At 42.9% G+C, this 17,679-nt stretch overlaps 1 protein-coding gene across 2 annotated transcripts in view; it reads right to left on the reverse strand.

The window, feature by feature from the left end:
• st18 (ST18 C2H2C-type zinc finger transcription factor) overlaps positions 1-17,679 on the reverse strand; it is a 43,044-nt gene that overhangs the window by 23,989 nt on the left and 1,376 nt on the right. For both annotated transcript variants that reach the window (XM_018757506.2, XM_029253278.1), the window contains exons 2-5: positions 8,997-9,109; positions 5,623-5,668; positions 3,878-3,914; positions 1,014-1,210 (exon numbers count right to left, since the gene is read on the reverse strand). In XM_018757506.2, the coding sequence (XP_018613022.2) occupies positions 1,014-1,210; positions 3,878-3,914; positions 5,623-5,668; positions 8,997-9,109 (393 nt within the window). The remainder of the gene's footprint in view (positions 1-1,013; positions 1,211-3,877; positions 3,915-5,622; positions 5,669-8,996; positions 9,110-17,679) is intronic.

The following is a 17,679-nucleotide window of genomic DNA, read 5'->3' on the forward strand; positions in this document are numbered from 1 at the left end:
AGGGGGGCTTTGATACAAATGAAGTTCGGAAAATAACACTGCTGATGGTTAGACAGTGCAGAAAGGGTTATGATAATTGTAATGTAATATGAACTCAGGAAACAAATAAATTCCATTTCCAATGAATCTGCTCAATTCATTGAGCTATTCTCCTGGTCCATTTAACTACCCACATGTGTACAATAATGAGCTGTAGACATTATGCCTAATTATGCATATTTGGACTGTGTTAGAGGGCCTAACAAAAGCTTTCGAAAGCAACAATTACGTCTGTTGCTTGGTTACATAGTTAAAAATATACCAAATAAGTGCAGATTATAGGGGACGGAAATGCACATGTAAACCATGTGTATTGTTGCCAAAATGTTCATAATTCAGTTCATTAGAAGATCGCCCTGTTTTGTGTCTACAAAGGACAGTGCTTTTAAATAAAATATTAATCGCCCTTCATCAAGGCATTTTTCTGTATTGTTGCCAAAATGCTGCTGGTGGCGAGGATGACTAACGCACTCTCTTTTGACAAAAGAGCATGCTCAAGATGCAGTGTTTGTGTTGCCGCTGCTCCACGGAGACTAGCGAGTACTCACACGGACACCTGACTGCATGGAGCAGCTTGAGAGTCGGAAGAAACTTGATAAGCTCGTGCATTTATGGTTACACATATGTGCCTCTAGGAATTAAGCTCGCAACAGCAGCGATTAGGCAGCTGTAAGACAACGCCCCCAAATACCCAAATTCGGTCCTGTTACAGTGGGTGAAGTGGAGGGATCTGAAACGGCCACACGGACGAAACTAAGGCCTGCTGGAGCGAGGGGCTCTGGGAGACTGGCTGTCGGAGGATGGCTACGTGAGACACAACCGAAGAGGGCCCTGCAGTGTAGTATTCCAGTTTCGGTAAACAATCATGGCAGAATTAGCGTCAGGGAGGAGGAAACGAAGGCAACAGATGGTAGTTTAAAATTCAGCGTCAATTGTTCATCAAAACAGACAAAAACAACAGGACATCTGTCTACCTGCTGGAGTGTCAGTGCGCGGCTCGCTGTCTTTGTCCCGTGCCGCTGCCAGCTCCTCGCTCTCCTCCTCGCCCGCCTGGCTCGGGCTGTAGTGCCGGGGCTTCATCAGCAGAGACTTCCTTTTGTTGACGGGGCCTCCTCCGCCGCCACCCGGGCCATCCTGAGCGTTTCTCTTCCTCACGGCGGGGCCATACGAGCTTGCCGTGAGAAAGGGTAGAGTGGAAAGCGTCAGGCAAAAGGGTAGATCGGACCTCACCAGATTCAGCTCTCCACAGAGCTTGCTGGGGCAACTCCGATTCACAACACTTGTCTCAGAGAAAAACCACACTGCAAGGAACACAGACAAATCATAGGGGATACTGGAAAACCGTAGGGGATGTTCACAAACTGTAGCTAGCCTAGCGATGGATAAAGTTTTTTTTTCTTTTTCTTGCAGTGTGTAAGTCATAGTTTTGTCATTCTTCTCAGCTTTAAACACAAGAACATTCTTGGAGATGCACACTATGTTTAATTCCACCCAATAAATGCAGAAATCAGAGCATGAACCTCTCAGACGGACAGCATTTGGATAAAACCACTCAAATAATAGTAGTGATGTCACAATGAAGGTCAGTCTTGCTCTCAAGCAGTATAACTTTGTGGGGTACTGTGGTCAAAAAAGTCACACCAAAAAAGTACAGTAATTTTAACGATGCACCGTACATCCTGTAAATGTTAATCACACACGCTCCTTTAGAGATTCCTTAACAGATTAACTCTTTATGATGTTAACATGCCGAATAAGATGCAATGTCCCATCAACTTTTCTTCAGGTTAAAAGGTTCTACCGCTCCACTCACAGCTCTCTATGGTAGATGTACATTAAAGAACAGTTTTGTTCCTGTTATCTGGGTTCAAAACACCTAACCACTTCTCACTACTGTAAGCGGTACATAGAAATGTAAATCGCACAATCACACTGATACACAATCGTGTCTGTGAGAGTTTGTTTTTTTAAAGTATTCAAATGATCAGATCGCTATCGCTCTCACTGCGATTCTGTGTCATAACAAATGGCCGAGCCCATTACAGGGGTGTTGCGAGCTGCTTTCCCGTTCCAATGTCAGGGTAGGTCGGCTTTCTAATGTGTGCCTGCACCTTTTTAGTCTAATGGGATCCCAAAGTCCGTCTGTTGGGCTGGTTTCCCTTCCTTAATTCCCTTCATCATTCCATTTCAGAAAACATCACATTTTCACAACAGGTTCAGAGAGCTTCCAGTTTTTTTTGTTTTAACTGGAGTGCTTTCTGATGTATATATGAAAGATGGGGTCAAATGGGAAAACTTTGTTGTAGGGTCACTCAGTGTGCATTATCATAAGTTTTAAAACAACACAGTGATAGAAAGACCCGAGTGGCAGAGTAATATGCATTATTGTATGTCCATTTATTGCATATATGCCTATTTACAGTTAAATTGACTGAATTATTGTATATATATATATATATATATATGAACAAATCCAGAAACTTTTTAAGCAACCTCAAATAAACCTCAAAATATTTCAGTATAAAATAGCAACATTAAAATAATTAAAATTACATCAACAACTTGAATTTCTCAGTGACTCAAAGGCTCAATAAAGTGCAGCTCAGAGGAATCACATTTCATTATTCCAAATCTGGGTATCTTACATATTCCAATATCTGACCTACTGTGGAGAACTACCCTCTTCCTCATGGACTTTTTCTTCTGGGTCTCAGAATTATACTTGCACCAGCATCCAAACACAAAGAAATACATTGACAAACATTGTTTTAAGAAGGCACTTATCCGTTTTTAATTGTGCCCCAAATGACAGCGTGCGATATTCAGACAAAACAATAATGCTTTTACAGCTACAGCTAATAACAGGGTTCACACTGAGAAATGGAACTTTTTTTATTTTCATTGACTGTAATACATATTTTGTTTTAAAATAATTAATGTCCACAAACGAAATAAAAGACAATCCCTGTCATTGCTTTCTATAACACCCTTGGTGTTGACAGAAAGTCAGGGATCGCTCTTTTACCCCATTATTCCCTATTTCACTTATTTGTACAGCTGGATGCCTAGTGCAGAACACAGTATATGAGCATTGTGGGATAGGTTGGTTCCTCCTACATCCATAACTGACTGCTCCGCAGTCACAAGTCCTGTTCATTAAGCAGTGTGACACCTGTTGTCCCAGTGCATCCACTCTTACGCAACAGTGGTTTTGAACAGCTGCAGTTGGCGCTCGCCGGTACGCGTTACCAAGAATTGTCAAACACTTTCTGTAGGCCTTCAATATTGTGCTTTTGATGAATGGCAGAATGGAGCAGGCTTCCATGTTAATAATGATTCTGCTAGATTTGCGACAGCTTGTCCAATTTAGAATTCAGTCTTAGAAGCAGCAGTTATTGCCACGTTTATGTAATCTTTTAGCGTTACCACGCCTCCTCTGTATTCAGCCATGGTAAAAATGCATCAAACAAGTCGAAGAAATTGGCAGTGTGTATCAACTGTAGCCAGAACTTGCATTTACAGAAAAAGGCAGATTAAAAACATTATTGTCTTTCTCTTGCGTTCTGGCACTTTATTATTCTGCCCATTAATTATTTTTCAAAGTTATTTTCAGAAAACTGTTCCTGTTCATTGTGTTCTACATTTTGTTATAGTGTATAATTATGTGTTCACAATCTTTTTTTTCTAAGCATTTAAGAGGCTATAAAAATTGAATCCTTAGAGCACTAAACTGATTTTTCCTGTTACTTCTTAAGTTTAACGGTCTTCATTTTCACTAGAACGAAAAGAAACAAGATGTATGAAATATGAGATACGAAAAATAAACACTCAGTCTTACCTGAGAGGATCTGTCAAACTTTCAACCGGAACTGCAGCTACAGAGAAAAGAGAATGAGCTATTAAGCACCTACTAAATCCTTTTTTAAAACCAGAAAATCACTTATTTTTCAATAATAAAATAAAGAGACAAAATAGTCTTGGTATTAAAATACTTGGTACAAAACAGGATGTCAAAGCCTGAAAATAAATGTATAAGTACAACTATACTTAATGGATGCAGACTTTTTTGATTAAAATTAAATTTATAATTATGAGATATTTATTTGTTTATGAAAAACAATACATTTTAATAAGAAAGTCAAACTGGTACAACAGCTATCACAGCAATAGTCTCTTGAGACTTGGCCATTAGTACAACACAACTTTTGCCAGCTGATGACTTAAATCATAACATACAAAACATTTTGCAGCTATGAAAGGCATTTAATGTATCTGCTTCATAATTAAGTAACTGGGATATTTGCTACAAATATTTCGTGGCTCAAAAATTTGGTAAATAATGATCTCGCAACAAGCAATTTTTGAAAACCACAGACAATGTATATTCGTGTTACTGTGGTATGGTGATTTCTTCATTTTAACCACAAATCTGATAAACAAAGAAAAGTAATAAAATAAGAAAATATATTTAGATCCCGTAGTGGTCTGTAAAACATGTAGCAGCACAATTAAAACCGACAAAAAAGGTGCCTACTGGCACCCAGTTTTGGCCAACGATGAACAGGGATATAAACTGCTGTAACGAAAATATCTTCACAGAAGTTACTGTTTGGAGGCTGCTTGTGCGTCTTCTCAAGACAAATTCTTGCATTTCCTCTTCTTGAAATCACTTCAGGGACCTTAGCCAGCTAATGCTCACTTACTCTTAGCATAAAACACGTAGCCTAGAAACTGAAAAAGTACGAAATGTTTTCAGCAAACACATTTATTCTGTTTGTGCACAATGTCTGTAGTTCTATGGATTATAACAGTAGATAGTCAGCTGCCACAAACTCCCCTCCGGTTCAGTTACATTTATCAGTTTTTAACAACTCTGCATCGACATAACATTAACAAATACTGCTGATTTGTTCTTCTGGTTTCTGAAAACAGAAATTTTCCAATTCCTTCAACATAAAAGAACTGGAAACACGTAGAGCTGTTTTGTGCGTTTTTGTGTCGGAGCAGCGCAGCCCACAGAGCTTGGCTAGCCTTTTGCTAACGGCTAACGGCTAACGGCTAATGGCTAATAGCTTATGCCTTTGGGTGGAAGCGGTTGTTGCCAGCTGAGCGGTTTCTCTCAAACACGGGTTTGACTAGTCGGACTGGTGGCCCGGACAGCTCTGCCAGGGAGACTCGCCTTCGAAATTTATCTCACCGGAGAACTGCATCGAAACAGGGGGGGGGAAAAAAAAAAAAAAAAAAAAAAATCCCATTCCATGCTCATGCTATTTTGGTGAAGTGAAACCAATAAGCGCGCGATGAATGGCTGAGATGCAGTAATGGCTGGGCTGGTCAATGGTAGAGTACCTGAGAGGCTCTGAACACTTGCATAATGATGTTTCTCTGGCTGCCTGTTTCAATATAAATGCAGTTCTTGCCTTATTTGAGCTAATATTGATGTTTAATGAAGTAATTCCCTTGCAGTTGGATTGCGGAGGGCAATACTCGCAGCATCTGACAGAGGTAAGCCACGCGCGGGTCCGACTGGGTAGGCCAATGCATATTTCATGGGCTTTCTCCAGCACTTCCCCAGTTACTCACCCTTGTTTGAGTTGCATGCTCTGCTCTCCTCGCCATCTGATTCCATCTGCAGAAAACAAGGTGGACATGTAGTGAGCTGTGAGGCGCCATACGAAGGCTTCATCTGTATAGCACAAATAGACGACATTTGTTGAACACGGGCCTCCTAGGATGAACAATGACATCCCAAATTCTAAAGGCGACTTGAGGATTTTGGGTTAATAAAAACATACATCGATCGTTACTTTAAATGGAAACTCTCAGCAAAGCTAAACTTTAATATTCATATTGATTTTCTAAATTATTTCCGGCAAAGCATAAATTTCTTGCACAAGTCATACAGTTGTTCAGTATAAAAAAACGTCTCTTGTACGTTGTATGTTTTTGAATGGCTAAAAAGAGGAATTATTTAAAACCAAATCAAACCAAATTATGTTATGCCATTTGAATAGCCGCTGTCCAAATCTAATTACTGCACAGAACCTGCAGAGGCATTTAAATTTATTTCATATTACACTTTAGAAAAAAAATGGACAAATTGCTACTCAATTCAAGTACATAAAGGCCCAATTGTGCTAATAACATAATAATGTTGTAATAGAAATCGGCAGATCATTAAAACACATAAAACATGCTACGCTCATGCATACGCACAGTGTTGGTGTCCCCGTTTTTTTGCGTGCGGAGAAGGGAAAGGTGACGCAGGCATATACGTCTCCAGAGCCCGAGGCCATGACAGAATCCCAGATGCTGCTCAGTAATGCACCAAACCTGAGCTCCCGTAATTAATTTCTGCAGCCGTGTTTGCAAACATGCTTTGGGATTGTGCAAATCTTTCGCAGAACACACTTAATTGGAGGGAGCTTTGCCATAAAAAAGGTAAGCGTCACCCCCCGAGCGAAAATCGGGACGAAGCTGAGAGCAAAGGCCAATGCCAAAACACACAACACACATGCACTCGCACAAACATACGTACACAACACAAAAGGGACACAAAAAACCTAGAAACTTTTGAGTTGGTATAAACGCAATAATGCAAAATTATGCTATTAAAGTGCTGGAGGTACACAGTATATGTTTAGACCAAAATAGTTGTTAAAATCCATCCACTCTCCCCCAGGCGCAGCTCGCGAATCCCAAATAAAACCTATTAAATATAATTATTCCAGGCTGATGGCGGTGTATGGTGGTCAGAGGGCTGCGAGTCCTCTGAGTCAGAGGATACGCTGTTACTTCCCCGGTAATGGGAAGCACGACTCCTCTGTCTCGTTTGCCGCCGTGATTGAAGGCACTGACCTGTCATACATTTATAATAGGGGAGCAGGTGTGGCAGTGATGGACCTTAATTTCCTTTAATAAACCTTTTATGTGGCACACTCTTACTGGCACGCCGGGCTCTCGGAGGTCCTGCTCGTAATAGGTTCATTACTTTTGATTACTGGGGCCTATTGAGACAAACAACTCCCAAACACTATAGATTACATTCTGTAAAACTAATGTACCCGATTAGTTCATTACACTCTTCCCCATCACACAACAACCAGCACATTTAACAATAGCCCTTGAAAGATAAAACTATTAAAAGTGAACGTTTTTTTTTTTTTTTTTGAGGGGGGATGTTGGGGGGCACTCTGTTTAACTATATAGAATTGTGCCCATTTTCTTTGTATCAGCCATGTAAAATAGATTAAAGTACATGCACATTTTAAAACTCACTCCAGAGCACGTCAACAGTTTATTCTTATGCAAGGTAATCTAAATATAATCTTGCATGATAATTAAATGCAGTAACATCCTCTAATTAAAGAGGACTCACATATTACATATGATGTTTGTTTGCACTGAATTACTCAATTTCATTTAATATTTAAAAATGGGCTATTTGTTCTATACCGTTTACGGAATATTTGATGACTCCCTGCTCTGCCTAATGGTTCAAGTTCTGGCAGTAATTCTTTTAAAAACAACTAACAGCAGTTAAATTATTTCTTCGTGTTCCTGCCCCATCTGCCAGTACCTCCGTTGGAAGAGTTACATACATAACTATTGACATTTATGCATCAAAAGTCGACTCAGTGGTGTGTGAGATGGGGCCTCGGCCTCTGTGTTTGCTTGTAGCGAATCTTCGGGGACCATTCGTTTCATTACTGTAGGGGCAAACCTGTGCCACGTCCGAGGCGAAACCCTGATTTACTACAGTGTGTCATGTGCATGTTTACCGAACCTGTGTAACCTACTGCAATGACTTTATAAGGACGGAAACATGCCCTTTTTACACCGCACATCTTTGTTCGTTTTTTATTTTAAATTCCCAGTTACATCTAATAGTGACACCGGAGTCAGCACTTCCACATGTAAATAGTTATTATAAATAACTTTGCACCATTACACACATAGCTGAGAATTAAATATTTTACTTGCCCAACTCTTGAAAGACAGAAAAAAGGCAGGCCCTGGAAAGTCTGAAACTGAACAGCAAAACCTGATGGAGTTAAATGTTATAGAAGTAGAAAAATACGATAGATATGGTACAATTTTTGTGCCATCCATGTACAGGGCCAGCTTAAAAACGTGAGCTGCAAATGTGACATTAAAAATCACAAGGATAGGAAACAGATAAACAGGTCACATTACAATCAGTTGGTACACGGCATTGCGCTGATTTTGGAAAAAAGCTATTTCAGTTGAAACTCCTCCTTAAGTGGCGTGGTTCCTCTCTTATAGGAGTATGAGCCTCAGCTGTCAGTAGACAGAACACCTGCAAAGGTACACCAGCTGCTGATTGGCCAACCATGCATAAGACCTGCAGGCACCGTATCATTACATCATTACACCGCTACCCAGCTACTCACTCAATTAAGCCTTTCCAGCAGGAATCCCAAGCCATTTAACCCTTTGTTAATCAAACACGCCACACCCACTTCCTACCAGTGTGAGCCATAAAGAAAATAAGAGAACTACAGTCGGACTTGTGGTCCCGTATAATATGATAAGTAATGCACAGACTAACATATATTTAGTTTAATTCAGTTTACAACAGTAGGGAGAGTAGAACCATCACCTTCCAGCTAAAGGTCCCATGTTCGAATCCAGTTCCTGGCAAGTACCCTTGACTACAGTATTTACCCTGAATTGATACCCTAAAAATGAAATGGGTAAATTATTGTAAGTAGCTTAGCGTACAAACCTATGAATCGTAACATAATGAGTCACCTTACACAAGTCAGCTGACAAATGATCATCATAATAATAATGAGTAGTAGTAGTAATACAACAATAAAAGTGGGACTGACAGAAGTGGAAAAACTGCTGAACTCTAGCTTGTGCACTAAAGGCACCTTATACACAGCACCAACTGATATATGAGCACTTATCGAGAAATGGAATGGTTTTACCTTTGCCTGTCGGATACTAGGTGTTTCGCACAAACTGCCGGAGAGCCCACAGCGGTGGATGAAGTAGGAGCACGTCTTGATCTGCTTCAGCAGGTGAGTGTGAAATTCATTCTCTGCAGATGAAACAAAGGAAAACAAAAACAGACACGACACGGTTAAAGCTGACGGTATGGCGGTCGCCGAGCCGTGCAGGTGGACACGGTGACGCGCGTGTGCGCGGGGAGGCCGGAGCGTGGCTGGCGCCCGTCGACTGTGGAACCGCGCAATAAAGCCGCTTTCGAAACGCATTCCCGTTCCCCTGGCAGACCCTCGCACCTTGAACACGGTGATGCTCACCAACCCATTTCAGCGGCCACCTTGGCGAACCGAAGCGTCGCCTCTTCGGGATTCAGAATCACGGCTGAGATCGGCTTCACGGTTCTTGAGCTACTTCCGCTCGTAAAGTTTGTATTTACTCATATTTTTAGGAGAATCATACAGGGACACGAAGGCCCCTCCAGCCACGTGTACTGTACCATAGACGCTGCATTCATAGAGATGTCACGGAAACACACCGCTGTCCTCACAGGCCTTTCGGGAGTTCGGTGCCTCCAATACCGTAAAACACACTTCATTTGTAGCGCCGCAGCGTGCCGAGCACGTCGCTCGGCCACCTCCTCTCCGCTCACACGGAAAGCTGGCTGGCGCAGAGGAGGCCCGGGACGCGAGCGCCGCGCAGGAGGAGGGATGCCGCGCGCGTCTTCATCTTTAACAACTTATTAACGAGAGGGAAATCAAATTGCTTGCGTGTAATTAATGCAAACCATCCAACAGGGGAAACAAGGCAGGAACACAATGGGCAAAGTGTAGAGCAGACAGCGGCGGAGCGCATGAGAGATCTCATTACAGACGTATTTATTTCTGTTAGTTCTTGCTGGGCCGGGGGGATGCGATAATTAATTAAATAAATAAATAAATAAAATAAATAAAGAAACAGACAGAGAAATAAATAAATAAGTAAATAAATAAATAAAAATAAAGCCCTGGGATCTTAATTATAGCGCTGCAAAAATTTCCCACACAAAGCAAAAGGAACCGATTTAATACATTAGCATAAAAAAGACAGACTAATAATTGAACCTGGTATGTCATCTGCTGAATAAAAATTTTGCCCCCCCCCCAGGAGCGCGTGCCCGTTTGCCGGGATGGTCGTCTCCGGGGACTGGGGGCTTCCTGATGCCCTGGCTCTCGGTGTTGTAACCAGGCCGCTTGCTGTCGAAGGCTGTGGCCCCGTGCCCTCGCCCATCTGCTGCCTCTCCCATCCCATGCAGCCCCTGCTGCCCCCCTCCCCCGCCACCGCGCCGCCCCGCGCCCCCCAGGCCCTGTCAATCACCCCTGTCGCACCACTGCCAAACCTCTTAGTTCCCTTTTTCTTTAAGAGGTTAATTGATTAAAAAACTGAAGCACACTACACAGGGCTGCAGCCAAAAAAAGTTCTTTTTTACGCTTTAATAAATGCATTATGCAGAATTATTTTGGAACATTTAGCAATGTTTTGGAATATAGCATTTGGAGACTAGAGGGGCTTTATGTACAGTATGAATACAAACATGTTGAGGGAACGTTTGTGGTTTTTTTCAGTGGCAAATGTGGCATCCCTGCATTTCATCCGCACTGTTTCTACAGCGGAGATTTTCAGAAGATCCGCAAACAGACGAGGCCACTGTACAGTCGGACAGCGAAGAACAAGCACTTTCATGAACACAAACAAGCTTTCCTTTCACTTCTTTGCTTTTTATTGAACACAGTAAAATAGCAGGCATTCTGTTAACTCTGGCAGTGTGGATGGTTTCTACAAGGTCAGATTCAGCACGCTACAGTGTCTCACTCTCCCAGAGTTAATTTAACACTGCTATTGTGCACTACAAGTAAAAATGTACTTAAACACTCTATATTCTACATTTAAGAAAAAGAGGAGACCTCCATAATTTAACCCCATAAATATTCAAATACTGTATGTTTTTACTTTTTTCCCCTGTTCTGTGCTCTACCAATTTATTTTTCTTTAAACAAGGGGTGTCTATGAAGGTAGGAAAAAGACTGAAAGGGTTGGACAAGGAGGCCAGTGGTTCTCATACGAGATATAATTTAGGACATTTCGTTTTTGGGGCCCTGGTGGAACTGAAGCACTCTGTTCAGGGGAAGCTCTCAGCTGTTGGCCAGGGGGGTCGGGGCCCATGGTGTGTCTCAGCTGGACGGCAGCGTTTGGGTAGAACAGGTACTCGGACCAAGGGTGCTAAAATGTCCTGACCGGGGGAGACACCGGCAATGGGCAGTGTGGAGGTGAATTCTCTAAGGCTATGAATATTATATCACATATGTGCCATAAATTCTGCCTTTACTGAACACGCACTTTGAAACCCTTCCAATGACAGATAAAACAAAGTCGATTTTTTTGGTCTTAACACACAATTGGTAATTTCCATACTTCAAAATAATTAACTCTTTTAACACTATGCAAATATCTAATACAGTTAAAGAAAAACATTTAAAAAAAAATAAGAAAAAATGCAAAAGGACAAAGAAAGTGTAAAACGCTACAGATAATAAATAAAACCCAGAGAAAATATAAAATATAGCGTTTAAATATTATCCTATGATTGGACCTGGGGGGGGGGGGGGGGAGGTATTGATGAATGAAAATGAAGGTACAATAAAATAAAAAAGGAGAATAACATAAAAATGGCAGCCCAGCACAGAACGCCAACTGTCACGATTAGATAACACTTTCATTATAATTACTGTATAAACCTGTGCGCCCAAACAATGAATAAAGAGCGCGGGTGTCTATGGGGCCCGATGCGTGGCCTCCCCCACAAAGGGCCTCTTCTCCCCTCTCTCTCCCTTCACCTTTCTTAAGCTCCATTACTTTGTGTGAATTATGGCGATGGCAGGATAAACTGGGCAAGGTCACTAATGTTTTTTTTATTATTATTATTTTTTAAATGTTGTTTCCTGTTCCAGCAGAATCCCTGAGAGAAGGGGTTAAAACTGGAATGGATTTAATTATGGAATGAATGGAATTATAATGCGCCCGCAGCAAGTTTTCCCTCCTTATTTATTAAAGCAGCTGACGGACCAGGTTTGATGAGGCACTTCTGGCATAATTGAGTCATCACACAAAGAGGGTTCCTCGCATTCAGAGTGGTTTTATCAGTAGAAAACAGACCTGATTACTGGCAATTACACTCTGATCTGGGGAAAGGAGGAGAGCGGGAGAAAAAGGGTGACAGTACGGGGTAACTTCCCTGTTTATAGTTTACCCGGGAATAATATCCACGTTAATTTCGCATGCTAAGTGTTTTCTATTTCTGCATAATAAAGCGCACGCGGGGCGAGATGGTACAATTTACTTTAATATTTCCTTGTAATGAAGGTCTAAATGCACTGCGAGCTGCTAATAATTGTGGATGAAACATCTAAGCAGGCCTCCTTGTTGAAAGCCACATGCCCCGTTTTTCCTGCGCCTCCAATTATAAATATATCAAGTAAATTGTTTAAAACAAAAAGTGCGCTCGGTCCATTATCATTTTATAATTGTGTCGTAATGCTAACCTTGCGAGTCGAGCGGGAAACTGGGTGGGGCACAGTGCTAAAGAAGTCGTGCAAAACTGTTTTTTTAAACTCTCTTTTCATTGAAATTCAAATGCATTCGTGGTGAATAAATCAAGCTGTGCTCAGAGAGACAATTTTAATAAACAAGTTTTTTTTTTAAAAAAAAAAAAAAAAAAAAAAAAAAAAGAAAAAGGATTTTCTATTTTCAGTGCGAGCTGGTCTTCACCAGATGCCCTCTCCCTAAAAAGCCAGCAGCTGGACATTAGAATAATAGCTAAGAGACATTTTACATGCGGGAGGGAGGGAGGGAGGGAGTGAGGGGGGCAGAGAGTGGGGGCAGAGTGGGGGCGGAGTGGGGGTGGGTGTAGTTGAGCCCCAATTTCCTATTCAGATCAGTCCCTACACCCTTCCAATGTATACCGAGGGCTTTAGATGTCCTCACTGATCAACCCGTGTATTTCAACATACAACCACATATAGAATTTATTTATATAAAATTGCATCCTACGAAATAAAAAGAAAAAAAAAATTTGGATCATTTCCCAGAAGCACTTGGACCCAGGCCTTTTGATTGCGGGTTGAGAGGCGTGTGTGGAGAAACTCTGGTCTTAGCTTTCGATAAAACATTTAAGCTGCAGTTACCGCTGTGCTATTTACAGGATTTACAGAATATCCTTCAGCTGGTTAGTGGTAAAAATGCAAGAAGTTGTGTGGAAGTTGAACAGGGAGCGCACGGCTCTTGGCCCCTCCGAGTTTTTAACGGATGTTCAAGTATCCGTGAATGTGTTGTGGTTGAAACCATGGAAACGGGGGGGGGGGGGGGGTAGATGGGGAGGGGGGCTGATGATAGCCAGGCTTACATTACATTGACACACAAAATAGTCATTAGCCGATTGCTAATCCTGAAACAATGTATGGAGAATCCATTTGATTTTTAGGGAAAATTTGGAGAAAAAAGAAAAAAAACGGGATTTAGTTTGGAAAAATTTTTACATTAGAATGTCCTAATTTTAAATTAATTTCCAAAAAAGAGATTACCTGACTGGTGAAGAAAAATGGGGGAGGGAAAAAAAAAAAAAAAAAAAAAAAAATCATTTTTAAGGGTAAATTTTTGCTGTAATACTAGAATGCACGGTGCAATATGCGCTGGAAAACAATTTTACAATAATTTTCTCACTGCAGAACCGCTCTCTGTCTATGTGACCACATTAAGGCTCAGCGAATTTCTCCCCCCCACCACGGAGAACTTGTTTAACAAACGGGCAGCTACAGTATCTTGTCCTCCTGCCCTGTCTGTACACAACACTGAACTTTACATATTGAAGGGAGCCAATTAATACTTATTGTCCATATTTAGTAGTGAAAAGGTTGAAAACTCGGAGGGGCCCCGAAAAATGGCTGGAAGGAAAATGCAAATACAATTATGGGATTAAAGCGTCGCAGGTCCACTTTTCATTAGCAGATCAAATTAACAGGGGAATAAAACTGAGAAACCAAAAGCCAGAGACCTTTCAAACAAAATCCCTGTTAACTAGCGACTCCTCTCCCCGCAGGGGGGAGACGGCTGCCGAGGCGCGCCGACTACAAGTCTTCGAGACAACTGTGATTTCAGACGCACCGTCCCGCACGCCAAGTAAAGTGTTTTGCACGTGTTGCCAAATTGGGATTTTTACAAGGGGGTGCAGTTCTTTCTCTTGGGCTCCCCGAGACGCAGGCGCTTCATTAGAGGAGCCGGGCGCACAATGAGGACGCCCGCCTCGCCGCGGCCACTTCACTAATTTGGTCCGATGGCAGAACTACAGGGGAAACTTGTCACTGGAAACACTTATTACGCGACAAATGAAAGAATGAGACGCTGACACTTTCGCTCGAGCGTTTTATTAATCCTGTTTTCCGATTCCAGAGTAATTCTTGAGGTTCCCCTCTAAATGCGGACGGCCTGGAACGGCACCAGGCGCGGCGGCGGCAGAGCCGCGGCGCTCCAGCCGGCCTCCTCTCCCATAAGCGCGGCTCTCTTAATTCCCCTTTGACGGAGCGAACTAAAAAGGTTCCCGGACATTTTGATATAATTTTGATAATCAGCGCTGGTGTGATTCATTTTTCCTCGCCATTTTAGCGGGATTAAACACTCCGAGGGTTCTCTTTCAAATAATAATCGCAAAACAAATTTGGGACGCGCAGGAAGGCAGGATGGGCTTCGGTTTGAACGGCGCGCGAGGTAAACGGGAAACCGACATATAGCAAACGAGAGAAAACGCCCTCTGGAGCGCCGTATCTACAACGTAGCGCCCGTTTCGATTTGATACGCGGCTAAAGGGGAATTTAATTCGGCTAAAAGAGGACGGGGACCCGTCTGAAAGGCCCGTGCTGCAATCGCTTTCATCCGGCGTTGCTCAAATTCAATTAACCTGTTAGAGAACAATTAATTTACGCAGCCTTCGCGTGCACACATAGGCACGCTAACACGCTCGCATGAAGGGTTGGATTAGCGGCACGATTTGAGCGGGAGCAGGCCTTTCAGGGCAGCGCTACCAGAAGGAGGCTCCTTTGAGGGTCCGCTGTAGTTAAACAGGCAGCGCAGGCCTCACAGTGAGCGCACGGGGGAGGAGGGGCGGCACACACCTTTTTTTTGGAACGCGTCTGATTCATAAATGCACGTTATCGCAAATCGACGTCGCTGTTACGGATAAAAAGAAAACGGCGGAAAGAAAAACGCGGAGAACAAACACTCCACTTGACAATACGCTGGCACTAGAGCGGCTCTCGAGCGGGACGCCCAGCCACGCCGCGTCCAAGGACAGGTGTTACGGCGAGAGAGAACTTCCAGCGCCGATTTTTCTCTTATCACTGCAGAGTAATCCTCTCGGCAGAAGCCATTGTTCCTCCTTCAGAAAGGCCTTTCATGGCTGAAGATGCATGAATGCGACCAGGTGGTCTGTGATTTGGGGGGGGGGGGGGGGAATTTAAAATAAAAGGCAGCGTTGCCACTGCCAGAGCTGATCCCACTCATAAAAGGTGGGACTCCTGACTCTGGAGCCACAGCATGGAATAAAAAAGGGGGAAGAAAGTTTATCGCGCACAGCCTGCTCTGTAAAGAATCGGTGTTTTAACGCTGATTCTTAATCAGATTGCGCCGAAATGAACAGCCCGCGTGGCAGCTGTACTCTTCCCAGGGTTAATTACCTTGCGCTGCTCGGCCCTAATGAGTCAGCTGTTCCTGTCATTAAACAGCCCCACTTGATGGCGGCTCTTCGCCCCACTCCGCATCTCCGCCGCCATAGCCTGCGCCGTATCCCGGCGGAGATGCGCGTCGAATCCCACGTTTCCCGGCGACTTCCTGTTCGGCCCCGATCTGGGAAGCGCTGCCGCCGAAACCTCGATCCCGAAGAGGCGCGACCTCGGATCGTACGGTCGACATGTCGCACATCGCGCCGAGGCCAGCGAGAGGCGAAGCGGTTAGAGCTGCTGCCTTGTGCTCGGAGGACCTACATTCGAATCCCTCCTCCTGTTGGCGAACCTTTTTTAAAAGTACATAGCCTGAACTGATAGAGTAAAAATTACCCAGCTCTAAAAGTGTAAGTAGCTTCGCACTGCAAGTCATTTCATAGAAAAGCGTCAGATAAATGAGAAAGCAACTGGGAGAGAGGGCCGGTACCGTCCTGTTAGGGGCCGGCCGTACGTTGACCTCACTTCCACCCGGGGACTGAGCATCACGCTATCCGGGACAAGGCAGGTATGAGATGAGCGCGAGTCAAACACGCAGAAATAATACTGGAGTGTGTGTGTGTGTGTGTGTGTGTGTGTGTGCGTCTGTGGCAAATGTCCACTCCCGAGTTTAGCTTCAACAAATCTAGAATGGTTCCTCATGCGTTCCTCTGGCTCGCTGCAGAGTGCAGTCCTCGATGTTGGGAGAGTTTTAAGTGATTTCTGCCACTGTGTGGCAAAATCCCCCGGCTACCTGGATTACAAACTCTAGTCCTTTAACTCATGCCAGTATAAATCCGTGTTAACTCGGATTTACCTCTGGCATATGAATTCCCAGTCCGAGTAAAGCTTTGTTTGGAATGGGCTCTGCATAAGTATTTTATGCGTTAAGGAGAGGACTAATCGTGAATTTTCTAAATAGTCAAAAAAGAGTTCACCACTGAAAAAAAGACTAGATTTCTTGAAATCCTGTTCTAAAAACGTGACATTTTCACAAGGCTGAGCGTCGGACAAATTTTAAAAAATCTTTACACTGTAAGAGCTAGAAGTGTTGGGACAAGAAACATTGTAATTAAAACTTTACATGAAGTTTTCTACACATTACTTATACTGCTGCCAGCTTGAAATACGCTCACAAATTCTGTCCCATCTTGAAAAGATTTAAATACATAAATAAACGGAGGAAAAGCGTTCACAGTTTGGCACACGATGGCTTCCGTTTATAACTACAAATATAGTAAACTTTAATCAAAACGCACACACACACATATAATCGGGAACTAATTCGAATTTAATGAAATGCATTTAGCGAGAGTTGTGACTAAACTAAGTACACGCTTGTACGTTTTCTGTGTCAATACATGGCATAATTAATTCAGAGTATTAATGAAACAGCCCTTCTTTAAGGGCAATTCTGATTGGATAACAAATAATTTATGCTGAAAATCACCTTCGCCACCAGCAAGCAAAGACTGAAAAAGCGCTTCATTCTGTTTTATTCCTCGCTCCGCAGACTAGTCGAAGCAAGAACACGCGTTTCATAAGCAGATAAGTGACGGAGCAGAGGACGCCGAGCGAACTTGTGTCAGCCATCCTCCTATTTGGGCCCCGTTCCTGGGATAACACACAGCTAAGCCGCCACTATTTTCTACTTAAAAGGTTACTGGGGCTTCGTGGCGAGTTGCGACCGAGCTCTCCAGATCAGCAGATGGTCCATGATTACGATTATGTGCATCAATAAAATGAATAATCTTTAACAAAATGTAAATTTGACTTAAGTCCAGGCTTTAATAAAACTATAGAACTTTCAGGCTTCCTTTAACCCCTTAAATGCTGCCCAGCAACACATTATTTAGTGTACATGGAGAAGAAAGAGCTCCTCTCA

Source organism: Scleropages formosus, chromosome 7, assembly GCF_900964775.1.
Source record: "Scleropages formosus chromosome 7, fSclFor1.1, whole genome shotgun sequence".
In the NCBI taxonomy this organism is placed as follows: Eukaryota; Metazoa; Chordata; class Actinopteri; order Osteoglossiformes; family Osteoglossidae; genus Scleropages; species Scleropages formosus.